General features: G+C 44.8%; 1 protein-coding gene across 1 annotated transcript in view; it reads right to left on the bottom strand.

Annotated features, from left to right (window-relative positions):
• Window positions 1-19212, bottom strand: part of LOC146776003 (uncharacterized) — a 508564-nt gene that overhangs the window by 38082 nt on the left and 451270 nt on the right. Inside the window, exon 4 of the mRNA XM_085637925.1 lies at window positions 17517-17730. Within this exon, the coding sequence (XP_085494051.1) occupies window positions 17517-17730 (214 nt within the window). The remainder of the gene's footprint in view (window positions 1-17516; window positions 17731-19212) is intronic.

Here is a 19212-nt window from a genome sequence, read left to right as displayed (position 1 = left end):
AAGAGAGCAAGAAGGATGACATGGTATAAATATGAGTTTGAGATGTGAAGGACACAGATTAAATACAGCTCTATGAGCGAGACAAAGGGCCTTAAAAGGAGTACGTTTTCTGATTGGGAGCCAGTAGAGGTGTCTGAGATGAGAGGGCATTGGGATGGAGGTAGGGAGGTTCGGAACCAGTCTGGCCGCTGAATTCGGTACCACTTGCAGCCCGTGGGTCGGATTTTCAGGTAACCCTAAAAGACGTATGTTCTCATAATCACGACGGAAAGTTATCAGAGAGTGTACCACAGTTTTCCAGGACTCTGTTGACAGGACAAAAATGTTTTTTCTCAGTGTACGGAGAAAGGCAAAGCATGTGCCTGAGCTGTGGCTAATGTGCTTGGAAGAGGAAAGCTTGTTTTTAAACCATATACGTTATTTTTTGCTGAGATGAGGAGGAAGGAGAGTTCCCGAGCTCACAAGGCCACCAGGCAGGGGTCCAAGGGATGGACAGTTGTCCAAATAGCAGAACCGCGGTCTTCTCTCCATTAAGTTTAAGGCAGTTATTGAGCATCCAAAAGGGCTATTGCCATCATACAGGAGCTGAAATTTACCTATGATCCTTAGAAAAGAAGATGATCATTTGGGTATCATTTGTGTAAGAGAGAACATGAAAGCTAAAGGAACATATCAAAGAGGGAAGGCGACAAACTCAGATATTAAAAAGAGTTGGGCTAAGTGACGACCCCTGTGGAAGGCCACAATTGAGCTTTGATGCTTCAGACTGGGAAGGAGGAAAGGATGCAGTGTGGCTTTTATTCGAGAGAAATGACCCTACCTAGTAAAGAGCCTGCTTGCAAGCCCCAACGTCAAGTAGCTTGTGGAGAAGAATAGAGTGGGAGACGGTATCAAATGCAGTTGCAACATCCAATATCAATAGCATCGTATTCTGGACTCTGTCCATCCAGTAGCATCCTGAGTTTGTCTGAGATTGCCACTAAAGTCTGGCGATGATATTGTGGCCATTCAATATTACATCATCAATATTCCCTACCTATATCCAGATGAATGATAATGTGACTGAGAGATATTATAAACTAGCTGAGGAGAGAGCTGGTGATCGTAATGAGTGCTTGTGGTAAATCTAGGTAGGAGGCTATGACACGAAGAAAGAGAGAAGTGACTCACTGGAGCGCGTGTCCAGTCCTAAGTTTTCATTGAAAAGATCCATGCATTTTGGGAGCTCTTATGTTGGTCTGATTTAATTGAACGAGTTGCAATGGGACAACCGTAACCCAGTGATTTGTAAAAGGAAAGGGCAGTGAACAAGCAGCAACATGCTTGGCTGCATATTCTGATCACTCAAATGAATAACCATTGGTTGGGCGTAGTTAAATTGCTTTGTTGTGCACATCATTGTGCAGTGCTGCATATACAGAAACGTGCACATATAAACAACACATAACCAAATATATGAGAGCTTTAGCTGGGGAAACAACAATTACAATGCAATCATTACAGCGGACTACAGTTACAACGCAGTCATTACAACGCAACTGCCTTTACATTGCATGCCATTACAACGCAACCATTACAACAAATGCCACTACAACGCATGCCATTACAATGCATGTCACTATAACACATGCCATTACAATGCATTATAAGGTAAGTAATGGGGAATACCCCTACACTATCTAACATTTACCCTACTGTTGCACTCACTGGAGTGGGAATAGTCATTTTTACCCCTACACTATTCAAAACTTACCCTACTGTTGCCCAAAAGTGTTATCCGTAGTAATGGTATGCATTGTAATGGTATGCGTTGTAATGGTATGCATTGTAATGGAATGTGTTATAAATGTAGTTTCCAAAAATACATTGTGATGGCATGCGTTGTAAAATCATGCGTTGTAATGGATGTTGCGATGTAATAAGTTTAAAAACCGAATTGTAAAGGAATACGTTGTAAATGTTTGCGCTGTAACATGTCCTATTCCTTCAACTGTTGCACAAGTGACATTGCAAGTGTACTTGTTTCACTTTATTCCAATTTTTTGCTGACCACCTCCCATTTTCACCAGCTGCAAAATGTTCTGTCCAACAGAAAAAAAGTAATTCATAGAACATACTATTTCCTGTGCGTTTGTGTGTTCTAAAAGAGGCAAACATCAATGTAGCAGTTACATTAAAATGCAAAGAACGTTCTAATTAATTTCAATAGTAGAATAAAGTTATTTATTTGAAGTTTGTAACAGTCTCCAGGTGTTTTTACACAATAACAATCTTTATGTGCATCATTAACAAAGCAGGTAAGAGATCTCTGACCCAGCTCCTATCTCTCTCTTTCCCCTCCTGTCATGTCGCAATCCTAGGACCATATCTGGTTACCATATTCTCCTTGCTTTTCAGTCAGCCATTCCTGTCTTCTTCTATCCCCCCACTAGTACTATTCCTTGAGGCATATTTACAAGCCGGTGTTGCGCCATTCCCTATATTTCCAAGGTGGCCCTAAGCCACTTAACATGGCTTGACAACACTTTGTAAATATGCCTCTTTTTACTGCCGCAGTCTGCTACGGCAAATGAGCGTGCAATGGGTGTTGCTGTGGGCGTTTCACCACAAGACCCATTGCTTTTTGACGCTGCCCCAGATTTACAAGGCTTAGGCGGCGCCAAAACATAAAGGAAAGGTATTACATGGTCATAGAATGCGAAACGAGGACAAAATATTAATTTCTTCTTATTTTTTGCTCCATGTGTGCAGCATTCTGTAGCACACATAGAAAGAGCGAATTCCCATTAATTTCTCCTCGTTTTTTGTTCTTTCCCTGTGTGCTGCATTCTGCAGCACACATAGAAAGAGGAAATTGCCATTATTGATTGTTTATGTGCAGGAAGGTGTCTCTCCTGTCACATAAATAATCGCCCCTGCAGTGCAGGCACCCTCGAAACATGGCACAAGGGTGCCTGTGCTGGCGTTAGGCAGCTTTTTTAGCACCAGCGCTGGGGGAAATGCAGGAGTGCACCATATTTTTGTAAATACAGCGCATCCCTGCATTTGGAAAATGTTTGAGTGCGGCGTTGCCAGCTTTGGCATAACACTGTGCTCCGGAATTTTCTTGTAAATATCCCCCCTTGTCTGTTGCCTGTGCTGTGCATCCTTAACCTTAACTCTTCCTTCACTTAGCAGTTATAAAAAATAATCTGAAAAAAGTCAACTTTAAAAAACAGTCATTAAAAATGTGGTCTACTGCAGAAAGAATGAGAAAAGTAATGACTAAATAAAAACTGAAAAATGTTGTGCCTTGCGGTAAAGTGTAATTTGGAGAAGGGGCAATGGGGCGCCTCCCTGCTAAAGTAAGGGGGAGTATACTGAGTGAGATGAGTACGGGGGAGCGTGGACTAAAAAGGATATGTTATGGTTCAGAAAAGGGCAGCATTAAGGGATAGCAGTCAGGGTTTTTAGGATTCAGGGATCGGTAGAGTTAAGTAGTAGAGAAGGGTTTTTAGGGTTTCATAAAATCTAGGTTTAAGGAGCACAAAGGGTTTTTAAGGGTTCTTTAAAAGGTAAGTTTAGGGATTAGCGAGGTTATTTTCAGTGATGTGTGGTGTTGGGGTAGTAAAGGGTTTTTAGGTTTCAGGATAACCACTTAGGTACCACCATTAATGTCTGTGTGGAATCGGTCCAATCTCATAATATTGTCTCCATGATACATAGTACCAATGTAACCAACATAGGTGGAGCGAATGGACCCCATCCACAAGAATTGCACACTTACGCCATTGATACCTTATCTTCCCCCCTTCCAAACTTTAAAATAATATCCTGGAACATTGCCGGCCTGCGAAGCAAGCTTCCTCTTCCAGACTGGAACGATTTGATTACAGGTCATGATATATGCATATTCCAGGAGACCTGGAGCCTTGTTCCATTGCATAGATCTGGGCATGCTTGTTACTGTGTTCTGGCTGTTTCCAAAGGACGGGGGCGTCCATCAGGAGGCCTCATAGTGTGGGTGAGCATTGCTCTCAATTGCAAGGTTTGCAATTTCATCTGCATCCCCGCAGATGTGATGCGATTGACATTGAGAGGGCCTAGGGGCGGTCCCGTCATTGAGCTTTTTAATGTTTACATTAGAGGAACATGTGGCGGTTCAAAGTCATCGATAATCACAACCTTGGAAGAGGAACTCTCTTCGTGTCCAACTGATTCTCTCATCTTAGTGGCAGGTGACATGAATTGTACGTTTGAACCCCTGGCCACAGAAGACCTCCTCGAGACTGAGAGTGAGGATGCCAGGTGGTTTATCCCATCTCTGACATTACCCCCCATAAAAAAATGGACACCTGTAGTAATCCAACTAAACGCCCTAACTCTAGAATTTGGCCTTAGAGCAGCCAATGGACGTCTTCCATCCAACATCACAGGGGCGAATACATTTAATAGAATGCATTGTCAAACTCGCATTGATTATATCCTGATAGACCGGCGACTATGGAGAAACGCAGTCGATATGATTATAGTTCCATCTATTGAGAGCGATCATAATCCCCTGTATTTAACCATGAAGAGTCCATGGTCTTCTGATCCACCAGATGTCGGCACCGGTTCCTCCATGCTCTCTAAGGAAATAGTCCCATCAAACTGCAGGAGATATCTTAAATGGCCCCAAATTACTTGTAACGAGCAAAAACTAATTGCTATAAAGGAGGTCCTGTTAGCCAATACTATGGAACTCCAAAAAGCATGTAGTGATCATGATGGGTGCCTAAGGGCCGGGATTATTCATACAGACACAGTCATGAAGATAGGATCATTTTTCTTGTCATCCTCCCCCAAGAGAATCTTCAATAAGCCCCACAAAACACCAGGTACATGGTACAATTCGGAGTGTAGACAAAAAAAGACCTCACTAATAATTGCTGTTAAAAACTCTGACTCCAGCCAAGTGCACAGTGCCAGGAAAGAGTATAAAAAGGCAGTGACGCGAGCAAAGCGTGTCTGGGAGGAATCTCACTGGTTGGAACTTAAAGCCGCCAGTCTGGCTAAGGACGGAAATACCTTCTGGAACCTATGTAGAAAGTCTATAGGCTCGGTTCCTGACACCATCCCAAACCACATCACAAATCAAGAGTGGTTTGCCCATTTTAAAAAACTTTCTTCAGGCGAGGAATCACAAAGCCCTCGATCTTTGCCCCATTTAATAGCCACTGCCTCTACTACCGAGGCATGTGACCCCTTTGTGGAATCTGAGGTCCTGATTGCCATCAACAAAATAGTTCCAGCCAAGGCCCCTGGCCCAGATGGCCTTCCCAGCAACTTATTTCGAGCGGATGCCCAAAATTGGGCAAAGTACTTTACCATTCTGCTCAATGCCCTTCTAAATGGATCTCCCATTCCTGATTCTTGGAAGGGCGCCGAGGTGGTCCCAATATTCAAAAAGGGTTCCAGGGAGGACCCTGCTAACTACCGTCCGATCAGCCTTATTGATGCTGGCCAGAAGGTGGTTGGCAGGGCCTTATTGGAGAGAATCCTGCTGTGGATTAATGAGAATAACATCTTGTCTCATTACCAGGCAGGTTTTAGATCAAATACAGGCACAGTCGACCAGGTCTTCAGACTCCTTCTTCTATATTGGAAGGTGGTCTTGATCGGCAAGGGTAGTCTCCATCTGGCGTTCATCGATCTGAAGACAGCCTTCGACCTAGTCCCTCGAGATCGTCTATGGCTAGTTATGAGGGAAACAGGTGTGCCCTTGCTGATCCTTGACCTCCTCATTCGCCTGCATGAGGGCAACTATGCCCAGATTAGATGGGGTAATCAGAATCAAAAAACTGCAAAAATTCCTGTTAATAGGGGAGTCCGCCAGGGCTGTGTTCTGGCACCCACCCTCTTCTCTATATTTGTGAATGGGGTGGTGAAATTTCTACAAGACATCCCAGCAGATGCCCCAGCCCTGGCGGGCGACAAGGTCCCCGCCCTCCTTTTTGCAGACGACACCCTGCTAATTTCCAAGACCCCAGCAGGGCTGCAGAAGCTCTTGGATAGATTTTATTTGTTTTGTAATTTAAGAGGTTTGTCTATAAATACAACGAAGACTAAACTTCTTTCATTTAATTTACCCAGACCCTCCAAAATTATTCCCAAATTGGATGGAACCACTCTTGAACTTGTAAAAGTTTTTGATTACCTTGGCATCAGAATTTCGGATAATGTTAGCTGGAAACCCCACTTGGACAAGATGCTCCTCAACCACAGGCGGGCTGCAGGGGCTATCATGAAAGAACATCCCTCCTCGCAGAGCAGGCCCATTGCACCCGCAATAGTGATTTACCAAGCAAAAGCTGTCAGCTCTGCCCTGTATGGTGCCGAGTTATGGGGCTTCGACAACATTGAAGAAATTTCCAGGTCAGAGAATACATTTTTGAGGGCATTGGTTTCAGTCCCAAGGGGTACCCCCCTCAAACCTTTACTTAGCGATCTGGGTAGGCGTACAATTGAGGACCTGGCAAGATTGCGCCCCCTGCTTTTCTGGGCACGCTTATGGCGTACCCCCGAACTATCAAAGTATGCAGAGGGCCTCAGAGAAGTGATAAACACTACGGGTGCACATAAAGTGGGATGGCTCTGTAACATCAAGAAATTCTTTTCCCTATTGGGACTTAAAGAAGTCTGGGAATCCGGCAAATTAATAAACAAGATCGACCTCAAAAGAGCATATTGGGCATGGATCGACACTAAAGAGATTAGTAACCCCAATTTAGGCAGGTTAACAGAAGACTTCTATCTACACAAGCAAGTCGTTAGCCTTGAGCCTTATCTCGATTTTATCCAGAAACCAAGAGACAGAACGCTTTACATACAATTTAGATTGGGCACACTACCAACTCGAGAGTACACTAACAAATCGAAGACTCCCTTCCAAACACCGGCATTTTGCCTGAATTGTAGTGAGAAGGTTGAAAGCATTGCACACTTTATGTTCGAATGCCCAGCCTATAAAAATCCAAGAGACAGGTGGCTAAGTCCTGTCTGTAGACAGCTGGGAACATTGAACCATCGTGTAGCCCTTAGAATCTTACAATCAGACACCAGGGCTGTGCTGGTTTGTGGTGTGGCCAAATTTCTTGGATGGTCCTGGATAAATAGGCTCAAGTCTTTCCGTTCTGATGTGAATTCTTAGCTTTTTACACCCCACCTCTTTTAGACTGCTTCTTTCAATCATAAGCACTGGGTTGAATATTTGAATTTAATTCTTTTTTACCTGATTGTAAATATTATATTATATATCAAATGTATTTATTAACTTTTATCTACTCTTCTCCTACATGTCAAACTGTATCTTTTATGTTTGTATGTTGATGCTTTTATGATATAATTTTTATCGAAATAAAGCTTTGATTGATTGATTGATTGGTTTCATGATGGGTACCATTAAAGTGTTTTAGGGTTTAGGGAAGGATAGAGTTAAGGAGTAGTAAGGGATTTTATGGTTCAGGGAAAGGCATCATTAAGTGGAATTAAGGTTTTTTTTTTAGTTCAGTGAAGGGTAGTGTTATGAGGTAGCAGGGGTTTTTATTGTGGTCAAGAATAGGTGGCATGGAGGGTACAGTTAGATGAATTAAAGAATATATGTGATAAATAAATCAATTTTTTTTAGAATTGTGCTAGGTAATGATGAATGACACAACATTATAGCCTCAACAATTTCAACTAGACTTTAATATAGTTGAGATTAATTTGTTTTCTTTATTAAATACACCCCTCTTTCTATACACCCATGCAAGGATCTCAAATACATCCACAACTGACATGTTGTGCCACCCCCAAAAACACATAGGATTTTTAACAACTTGGTTTGTATCACTAGCTTGAGGGGAGATAAGCTCTTAAAATTGGGTACATTGTTAATGGACTGGGTCATTTGGCATAGGTTATGGCAGCCCAGCTTTCAAATCGACCTATTGCTTTCAATATAGAGTGTGTTTTGGGGTTGCCTATTTTATCTAGAGGTGGGCGAGCCAACAGGGAGAGCAAAGTCAAGCATCTGACTTTTCTCCAAGAGCCAATGCATGTATTGAGCCCCGAAAACGGCTGCCATAAAATCATGCAGCAAAAATCACATAAAATATGACAGTTTCCTAAAATTTCAAACAAATGTGTTCTTTAACATGTGGAAGCTTTGCACTTAATATATCACATCATATCACTGGACTGAGAGGTATTTATTAAAAGTCATAGTCTCTAAACATAAACGCAGAAACATTCTGGCCTGCCCCTGTCAAGGTGTCACTGCCATTAGTGACCTAAGAAGTGACTCAGCCATCATGTGCACCCCGCTCATGATTCAAACACATCTAAGTCACCCCCTTTGGTAGGCCCTAAACAGCCCATAGGGCAAGGTGCACTGTATTTAAAAGGTAGGACATGCGTTTTAAGGTTTGCATTTCCTGGTAGTGAAAAATTGCCAAGTTAATTTTTCACTACTTTGAGGCCTTCCTCTCCCGTAGGTTAACATTACCTTATTTAATTTAATAAATGTTAAGTTATGATTGGGAACAGTTAGAAATGTCATGTTCGGTCTCAAAAGAATAGCAAATTAAAATCATCGTTCATGGTAAAATTTCATGGTAAAATCAGATTGTAAGCCACAATTCTGAAAATGCCAACTGTTGGCATTTCCGTGTCCTAACCATTTAGCATTTTCTTGTCCTAACCATTTTGGTGCCTGAACCGGTGTCCGGGGTCACTTGACTGTGAATAGTTGCCAGTTGACCTTTGTGTATCCCTCCTGACAGTGAGACAAATGGAAACTAGATGTTGGAAGTATTGCCTGTCCTGCCAGGAAAGGTAAAGTGGAGCTGTTCCATGCCCAACTGCATTTCAAAGGGATGCCTCCAGCATACTCACAAAGGACTTGACACCAGCCTTTTGCCACCCTACACCACTTATGCCTGGGCAGGGGAAGGAAAGAAAATTCTATAACCTGATGGGAGATTCCCTAGAATGTTCTCACACTTCAAAGGATGATACCAGGTATAAATATTGGACCCTCAAATCTACTCTTCAGCACACTCCTGCACCTGCAAAGGACAGAAGAATTGCTTTTTTTCTTCAGACGACTGCCCTGCTGATTGAGACCTGCTTTGTACCTCAAAAGACTGCCCTGCAGCTGCCAGAGAACTACACTGCTGTTTGAAGCCTGCCTTGCTGCTTGATCCTACAACTACCAGAGTGACTCCAAGGGCTAGATGGCTCCAGTGTGAGGTACAGGAACATACCAAGGTCTAAAGACCTTGATCCGTCCACCTGTTCTCTGCCTGGTGTGAGTCCTGACCCCCAAGTGGTGCCCAACCAGCCCTGGCCCCTTGAAAGTGGTGCTAAAGGTGCTTCTAGAGCCGAAACCTTGAAACTTGATACCTAAAAAGGACCAAAAAGTTGCCTGAGAACTGGCAGAATATGGAACCTACCTGCTCAGTGGTCCACCCGATGGGAATTGCTGTTCAACCTGACCTTGTGGTAGCTCAAACTACATAATATAACAGGTGTATTTGTAAAGTACACAATTACCTGTAGATGTCCTGGCGCTGAATAACAGATCTTTATTGTTACCCAACGGTACTCATTTTATCAACCTCAGATGGATGGAAGGCTGAGTGGACCCGCTGGGATTTGAACCTGTGACTATGAGGATGAACACAGGCCCCTGCAGGGGCTGCTTTAGTCCACTGAGCCACCAGACCCTACGTTGTTCCCTACAGCAGCAAATCCTGTTCAGCAGGACCCTTTGGAAGGGGTATCTGGCCTTGTGGAGTGCTCTTTGGCTATAACCTGCAGCTTCGTCCCAATAGAGATTTTTGACTTCCACAAAAGTGAAAAAGTCCAAACTTGAAATCTCCACAGTGACTTTGACCAGCGGCTCCCCGACAATGAAGCCTCTTCCTTGGACACCTCTACATGCCAGCCCCCTGAACTTTCTGCTCTCAGCAACTTTTCTTCAAAATTTCTTCTAAGTCTGTAATAAGCTGAGACCAAGCACAATCAACCTTGTATAGCTGAACAGTGCTGCATCGCTGTCAGCCTTAACTTTTGACTTTACCCTGTTCTCATGCGACCAGATACCACCAGCTGAAGTGTTGATCTTTTAGCTGCTATTTTCCACTTCAAACTTCAAACATTCATAACTCTGGTTCTATTGATTGGATTTAATTTGTATTAGTGACATTTAAATTATTACACTTTACTTTATTTTTCTAAATTGGTGTGAGATTGTTCTTTTGTAGTGTTTTCACTTTATTATTGTTTGTGTGCTTCATAAATATTTATCAGAGTGCCCCAAAGTTAAGCCTGATTGCTTTTGTGCCAAGCTACCAGTGGGCTACACATAGGTTAATTTGGTAACTTTTGTGGTTCACCATGAAAAGGATTGTGATTGTGGCTTGAAAAGGGTTACACCCTCCTCAACCAATAACCCCATTTCTTACAGTAATGATGAAGGTAGGTAATGGAATTAAACAAAAACTAAAGTTGGTTGCGTGGCCATGACCGCCAATAGGATGGATGCAATCTTGTGATGCTCCAGTGGCGTTGGCCCTAATTTACCTTTAGTCACTGCCATCATTGCCTCAAGTTGTGATCTCTCCATCCCTGCTGTGATACTCGAGGATGTGGGCTGCTGCGGGCACGCTGCCCGGACTGGGCTCCTGACTACTGGGTGGTGACATGGCCCAGCACCACCTCAGAGGCCCTGCCATGACAGGGGCCGTGGGTAAGCCTGGGGCGAGTCCACCATGACTCGCTGGGATGGCGCCCCTCCCTCAGACCGGCTTGGATTCCAACCGGGTGACCAGAGTGGTCAAGGGCTGCTGCTGGCCCCAGTGTGCCTGTAGGCTTTGGGGCTATGGCTTTTCTCGTGACAGCCTATCTTGGTGCTATGTGGATCTTCTGCCCCCCCCCCCCAAGTGAGAAGGACTGCTGCCGCACCCTCACTGACTCCTGTCTTGTGGTGGATCGCTGGATAGCGGAGGCTGTGGGGATCGCATCTGAGGCCTTCCCACCTGGCCTTACTGGAGAGGAGCGTGGTGGCTGCAGCAGCAGCCCAGCCCTAAATGGACCCCTGATGCTGGAGGCCCGCGGCACCCAATGAGGGGATAGGTTGTGGTAGGTGCACTGGTATCCTTTTAGAGGCCATGAACTCATGCACGTTTCCCTATGCTGGGACTTGCTCCCCACCTGCAGCCTCCTCTCACCAGCCTGCTGTGAATTCGCTTTCTGGGGCCCTGCTGGCTCTGGCCTGCCACATAACACACCTGCCCTCATTTGCTGTGTGGCAAATGGCTGGTCTTTGATCTGACGTCTCTGGGTGCCCCTTGCCTTGGTGCTGCTGCTGGGGGTTAGTGGATTCTTTGAGGGGGCCTACCCCCCTCTTTGTGATGGGACTACTGGGGCTCTTCTGGTCTGACTGATCATGAGGCCAGCCGAACGGGGACCTTGGACATTCCTTCCTTTTACATTAACATTTTGGCTTGGGACGTCCCCATTTTTGCTGTGCACACCCAGTCTGGGTCCTGTTTGAGGCCCCCCCATCTGTGCCACATCCCGGGCTTCACTGCTGCGTGGCCACCTTCTCCAGTTGGGGCCCTCTTCCCTTAGAAATGGACTGCACAGATCCTATGCAACGTGGGTTGACCTTTGGGCATTCAAAAACTACCAGAGATACCGCCCCGATTCTGATGCAGAGGAGAACACAGGCCATGAAAAAGACAATGCAGCGACCAATTACATGACAGCAATCATGTTGGAACCCAAGGCTGGCTTCCGTGCAATGGACACCCACTTTGACACCCTTGCTGGCCATATAGACAGGCTGGGGGAGTGCTCGGATCACCAGAGGGTGAGGATAGATAAGGCTGAGGAGCGAGCATCATGGCTAGAGGACCACAAAGCTACAGTGCAAAAGAGACCTGACAAAATGTAACATATCCTAAAGCAGGTGACGGTCAAAAATTAACAGGCACGGCTGGCAGAGTTAAGAGCGGTTGGTCGGTGGGGGTAGTCAAGAGATGACGGGATAGGTAAATAAAAAAAAATAAAAAACACTTATCTTGTGCTTGTCGCATCATGGACTTGGCGATGTGGTAAGCACTAGGTAAGTATTTTTATTTTATTTTTATTTAATTTTACCTCTCCCATCATCTGTCGACTTCCCGTCCACCATGACCAACCCTCATCCCACCCCAACCCCACCGCTCTTACCTTTACTGTCTGCGTCTGTAAATGAAGACCTGGAGACAAGGTCTTGGGGGAATAATGTACGGTTTGCTGAGGCCACCATCATGGGGAGGCTGGGCACTTTTGTGGAGCAACTCCTCACCGACCTTTTCGACTGGTCCCATTCCTCTCATATTTTTGCGTTTGAGCCTGCACACTAATCCCTAGGCCACTGCCGTTCTGAAGGCTCCCTATCTCGTTTTCTCATTGCACAACTCCTCAACTACAGAGACAGGGACACTAATCTCCGTTTGGCCCACAAGAACCGTCCCCTTTGTTCTCAGGGTGCAGACATCTACATTTATCCTGACTTTACCCCCATGGTCCAGGAGGCCCTTCGCAAATTTACTGACGCCAAGAGCTCCCTCAGGAAGCTGGGCATCTGATACACAATGCTCTACTGAGCATAATGGTATAGCATGAATTGCTGACGCCCCATCGGATTTCTCTACTTTTTGAAAATCCCTGCGAATCAAGTCTCCTTTTCCTGGACAATCTGCCCCGGAAAATGGTAAACCCTCTGCTTATTCACGGTCCGCCTCACGTGTTCTGCAGCTAGTTGCTGTCTTTACCTGGGGTTTGCTGGTATCGCCTACACCCATGCAAATCCATCTTTTCTTGGTAACATTGGTGTAATTGTGGTTGAACAAACCTTACTATTGCATAATGATGTTACAGAATGGGCCAACGCCCATTGCGTTGTCGCCTTGCGCTCATGGTGTACACCACATCTTTGTTTTCTGGATTGATATGTTTTTTTGGTTTGTCTCATTGTGTCTCACTGGATACCTTATGTTCCAATGTGGGTGGGTGGTTGGGATTTAGGTTTTTACTTATACTCTTGTATAATCACACATTTACGCTCTACTGCTGCAACACCTTCTGTGATGTCCCTATCTTATTTTACTACGCTCCTTCATACATTTTCCCTTGCTATTGCTATGCAAATTACCCAAGGTAATAGGTCAGTGGACCTTGCTTTCATTGCCTGGAACATTCATGTTATCAACAACCCTAGGAAAGGGAAACAGATCCTGTAGGACTTAAAGAGGCATGGAGTTAAAATTGCCTTTTTGAAGGAAATGCATTTGCCTCACGCAGCCATCAGTCCTTACACCAGGCTTTGGGTTGTGCACCAATATTTCTCCTGCTATAGTTCCTATTACCGGGGCACTTGTGTTCTCATTTATAAAAGTGTTCCTTTCACTCTTCACTCCAGCTGCTTCGACACTACTAGTCAGTTCGTATTACTCCTGGGTGTCCTTGCTGATAAACAGGTGGTGTTGCTGAAGGTTTATACCCTCAATGTGGACGACCATGACTTTTTTCATGATCTCTTGTTGCGCATGGACCACTCAGATGTGGACTACGTGATATTGGGCGAGGACCTAAGCATGCTGATGTGTGCCCATGCGGACTCCTCTTGTACACACCCTAGTAGTAAACCCCGGACGTGAGATGCACTGCGACACATTGTGGATGCCTATGTGTATGGGATGCCTGGCGCTACCGTTAACTCTTTGCTATAGGATTTTCCGATGCAGCACAGCTGTGCGGGAAGAATCTCCACGCACCGCCACTGTGCCGCTGCAGAGACAAAGCTGCGCCTGCCCGTAATTGCAAGATTTGAATCATCGTGAGATCGTGGCTGAATAAACCAATGCAGCACCGCTTCCCACCGCCACATCGATCGCCAACAAATCCCGGATTTCCACGTATCACACCTGTGAGGCACGTTTTTCCCAACACATGACTCGCAGACCAGAACCGTCTTGGAGTCGATGCATCACTTCCCCCTACAGTCTTGATTTGTTGCATCACTTCTCATTGCCTCCCCAAGGACTCATGAACTGACGCATCCCTTTGTTTCTTGATGCTTCCTTTCTCTGCGGGTATTTGGCCTTGTGAATTTTGACACATCTACAGGTACTTTGTGAAAAATCTGGCATCGATAGTTTCCTATGGACCAAGTTGCTCCACACCATTTAAAAGTCATAGTCTTATTACATGTATGTTTGATTTTTGTCGTTTTTGGTCTTGCTGAATTTAGATAAAGATACTTTAGTTTTCTAAACTGATGTGTTGTGTCTGTTTGTGGTGTTATCACTGTATTACTGTGTTTGTTTTGTACCAATACTTTACATATTGCCTTTGGGATCAGCCTGTCTGCTCTTGCCAAGCTACCCAGGGGGTGAGCAGGGGTGTATCTCCCTTACCCTGACTAGATGCAAGGGTGCCTTCTTGGATAAAGGTACCTATCTCTGCCATTTAGAGACCCCCAGTTCTAACATCTACTTACTGTAAATGAAATAAATTGGCATTTAAAGATGGAATGGCAATTGGTTTTAACACTATTTTTCATTTTGTTTTCAGGACTGTAGTGTTGTATGTGTTTACAATGGTGGAACCCATGTGGCTCCTGATGGACTCCGTAGAACTGTGATGTAAGCATTAGAACGTAGTGAAGTGAAGGCAGGTTTAGAATTTTGAGTTTGTGGTTACACGCAAAAGAATAAAGATGTGTTATACTAAGCTACGTGTGTGGCATAGTCATTGGCAAGTTTTGTTTTGTTTTTAGGGCCTTTCTTAGTGTGATGTCTAATTAAAAAAATCATATTAGAATTGCAGTGCAGGGGCTGAATATAAAATTTGTTTTCAGATGAATGAATTGGAAATCCATTTCTGATCGCACTGAAAATGGCCAAAAAAGGGACGTACTGGCAGCGTTTATCTTCCCCAAACCTTTCTTTAGCAGACCTTTTCCCCAATGGTCTTTGACTACAATGCCTAAATACAGAGATGAATGATTTGCAGATGGCATGGGTGCTCAGGGGACCAATGTGTCCCCTACATATGCAAAGGTTTAACCATCAATTTCCTAAGTTCAATACTGGTAGATGAACTTAACCTTTCATCTTGCTACAGAGGCTAAAGTTACCCCCCCCATTGATTTGTAAATAGCAACACCTAAGAAACATTTTGTATTGAATGAGTGCTTTACAATGTATAGAACTAGGCATGGGTGAGACATAATTAGGAGGTCTTCAGGGAGCAGTTCAAAGTTAGATCGCAGAAAATAAAGGTAACAACCAATTTTCTGGGATGTCAATTGGACCACTGATTGGGAAAACTCCAAATAAATAAAACTTACACCATCTTAAGTTTAATAATGCGCATATCTCTGCTGCCTCCTTTAAATCATCCATGCAGGATCAGAAGGGTCAGGGCACAGCCACAGAGAAAACTCCATTCTTCACCCTCCTATATCTCTACCATGCACACCTTTTCATGTATGTAATATAATAACCCTGGTATCCTTCTACCCACATCATCTCCAGTTTGCTTTCCATTCATCCTTCCTTTCATAATCTCTTTCAAATCTTAGAAAGAAACACAGCACCCCACATCCCTCTGTACTTTTCTGTTTTACCAAGGTGAGCTCTCTCCACTTTGACACACCATAGAGCCTATTCAGAATTGGTGCTTCCTCTGTAGGAGCCACTGTCAAAGCCTGTTATAATACTTCACAGACTCTTGCGTGGGAAGGTAAATGCAGCCTACAGCACCAAAGAATGATCTGCCATTGGCCCATTTCTTCCCAGGCAGCAGATACCCATGGAGGCAAAAGAAGGATGGGGAGACAGTGGTGCATCATCTGCTAATCCACAGCCTCCATAAAGTCTCTGGAGACTTGTGCTAGGATGCAGAATGGTGCCCACCCTTCCACCCAATCCACCAGGTCTGTGGAGACCAAACAAGAGGCTGGCAAACTGGGGAGAAGCTGCTTGTCATCAAAGCAGAGAAAACAAGTGTTGGTTTTTACTGCTTTGACATAACAGCAGTAAATAAGCAGATTTTGAATTCAGTGTTGACGATCAAGGCTTCCAATGAAAACCATACACAATACACAAACATTTTTGTAATAACAGCGAAGAGTCATAGTCTAACTAGTGAAAAGAATGTACGAATAACCTTGATTAATGTCTTAAAGAAGGCGTATGATATAAGACAAATGACCTGCTCAAGAAACAGAAAAGAGTTTGGGCAGAAATGTAGGAGAGTATCGAAAACTGAACAAATAAAAGCTGTCAGGCCATCAGCATGTCAACACAAGCCAAAGAGTTGTTGCTAGGAAAACTGGCATTACAGCGAAAAGTGAGAAATCAAAATAAACTCACAGAAATTAAGGATTTTTTTTTTTCCTTTTGAATTTAAGGAGGAAACTTTCTGCAAATCCATACAAACCAGTTCCTGTAGTTGCATTTTATGTGGCAAAACCTGTGTGCATTTCCCACAGAGGATTAGACTGAGAACCAAAAGCAGTCCTGGAAAAAGATGCTCAAACCAGCCACTGCCTTCATCTACTCATGCAAGCTCTCTCTTTCCATTCCTCTTCTCCCTATCTGATTGCTTTCTCTATTCCTTACCCCTCTATCCCTCCAGTAGCAGCTACTTTTCTTAACGGGTGGTGGGCGGGTGGTTGGGAGGTGTTGGGAGAGGGTTTAAATAACAAAAAAACACTTATCTGATGCTGTCGTCCAAGGTTTCTTCAGCTCTGGTAGGACTCGGGGGCTGGTGCACACTGCCAGGCTCCTAGACACCAATCACGGTGCTGCTTTCATATTGGTAATACAGCATGAGAAAGCAGCGCTGTGATTGGCCTGAGTGGGCTGGTCTGACACTAGCTAAGGTCTTAAGTGCATGTACTCTACCTGGCTGTACAACACAGCTCGGGTGGAGAGAGATCAAGGTGCGCATGACGGTTTGGCCACCCTTAGATAGCCGTCCGAACCGTCATGCACATGCAGTGTGCCCTACTCCTCCCCCATCTCTCATCATGGCCCGCCCCACCCAGACTTGGCTTGCTCACTCAATCGTGGAAAGAAAAATACGTTGATAATAAAATGGTTTTATCATCATTTTATTTTTCCCTCCCTCAGCTGGCTCTCAGCAGTGGGGGATGACGCTCCTCCACCATAGAGGAGGAGCCGCCGCTGCATCCTTCTCTCTCTCTCTCTCTCTCTCTCTCTCTCTCTCTCTTGAAGCCTCCACGTGCCTGCCGCAATTAACCTCTGGGAGCGCAAGAAAGTAACAGAGGCACCTGGAGATGCCCAGGGCTTTCAAATCTGCTCTACAAGTGCTCCAGACCACCTAGGAAATGCCAAGTGGAAAAAAGACCTGTCTGGCCCTGTTTCTACAGGCTGACTTCCTTGTAAACAGCACAAAAAGCACTACAAATCTTTTAAACACAAACTCACCAGTGTCGAAGTTCAGCACTCGAGCAGCCTCTCCTTCTATGGCGACCGCTATGTTGTCTCCTTCTATGTAGGCAGCTGTGGCTTTCCTGTGAGACAGCATCACCTCGAATAACTTCCGACTGCACTGCAGGTGATGGAGGGTGAGGTCATTGACTCTGGGTTCGATATCAGCCTTGTAAGCGTTGAAGGACTGGTGAAAGATGTTCTTCATTATCTGCAACAACAAACACTTTTATAGGCGCTCGCTATTAGATTGAACTACAGAATGAAATGGTACACAACTCATGAGCTGACGAGGGTTATTTACTAATGTTTCGCACATGGTGCATTGCATCGATTTACTTACCATTATAAAAGTCTGCAGGCACAGTGCTGAAATGTGCAGTACATCATTAGCACACATGCAAACCTTAGTGCATAACCACACAAGAGTTCATGATAAATGTTCCAAGTCCTTTATTTGTATTTGAGTCCAGAACATACTTTGGGCTGGGAATGAGCCTTTCTTTTTACTTCACACATAGATGACACTGTACCACAGTTTTACAGTTGGATTTTTTCAGGACAATGGCTCTTATGGGATTACAATGATCTTTGTTTTTTCTAAAAGAGTTAATAAAATTGCATCCACAAACATTGCCAAAGAGATGATGATTGGGGCCCATGCTAAAAAATGAGAGGTAAGAAAGACAGTGCCTGTGAGTTACATGAGTCAAAAACAACAATATCACATGCACACTGAGTGCTCCATAAATAGCAATCAGTGTGGAATGATAATTTATTCTTTCCGTAGGAATGTTAAAACATCTTCGGCTAATTCGAAGAGACTATGGGAAATTTGGACAACGTACTTCGCGTGTAGTTTACTAATTTTGCTTATTTCCCATTCCTTATCCAGAGTTAAGTAAGATAAGTTTTCATAGTGTAATGCAGATATGTATTTATGTCATCTGAGAACAATTTGGGCACTGACCCTGCTGTGACAGAGAGTCTAAAGCGAGAAGCAAACAGATGTTAGCCAATTCACCAAGCTTTGTTTAGAGACTAAGGGGTCTATTAGGATGGCGGGCGGTGGCACCACCGTGGTGCCTGCAGTGGCGGAAAATGACTTTTTCTGGATGCCAGCAGTGGGCCTCACGCCCGCCACAATAGTATGGCCAAACACAGCCCATTTCCCGTCTGCCGTGGTGTGACACGCACCGCCATCAGAGTGCGCCCGCCACCGCGGCGGTGGGAGCCAATGGAGACTCACCACTGTGCGGAATGACGTGCCGTCTGCTGTACAAATCAGGATGCCTCAAAAAGCCAGTCGCAGCGCAGCGGAGAAACCGCCCAACTAGAGACGGCGGATGCTCGAAAGCAGAGCGCGAAACCTGATTCCTGGTCCAGACAGCAATGGATCCAGCTCTGCACGTCTTTCCGGTGCTGTACCTGATACATCACCAGCAACTCATGGACCGCCGTGGCCGCCGCCGCAGTTACGCAACTGCACAATCCCAGCCACAACCACAACACACAACTCATGGGCTGATACAGGGTCCCTGGCCACAGCGAACACCCTGGTGGGGACAGGAACACATCCACAAGTGTACCCACACATGTCCTACCTGCCACCAAGTCACCCCTCCGCAGCCAGCTCACACATCACCGCGATCTCCAAGTAATGTCCCGGTCATTTCACTGCAGCGGTGAAGAC

The sequence above is a fragment of the Triturus cristatus genome, chromosome 12, assembly GCF_964204655.1.
Source record: "Triturus cristatus chromosome 12, aTriCri1.1, whole genome shotgun sequence".
Lineage (NCBI taxonomy): Eukaryota > Metazoa > Chordata > Amphibia > Caudata > Salamandridae > Triturus > Triturus cristatus.
This window is presented reverse-complemented; position numbering and strand designations above follow the sequence as displayed.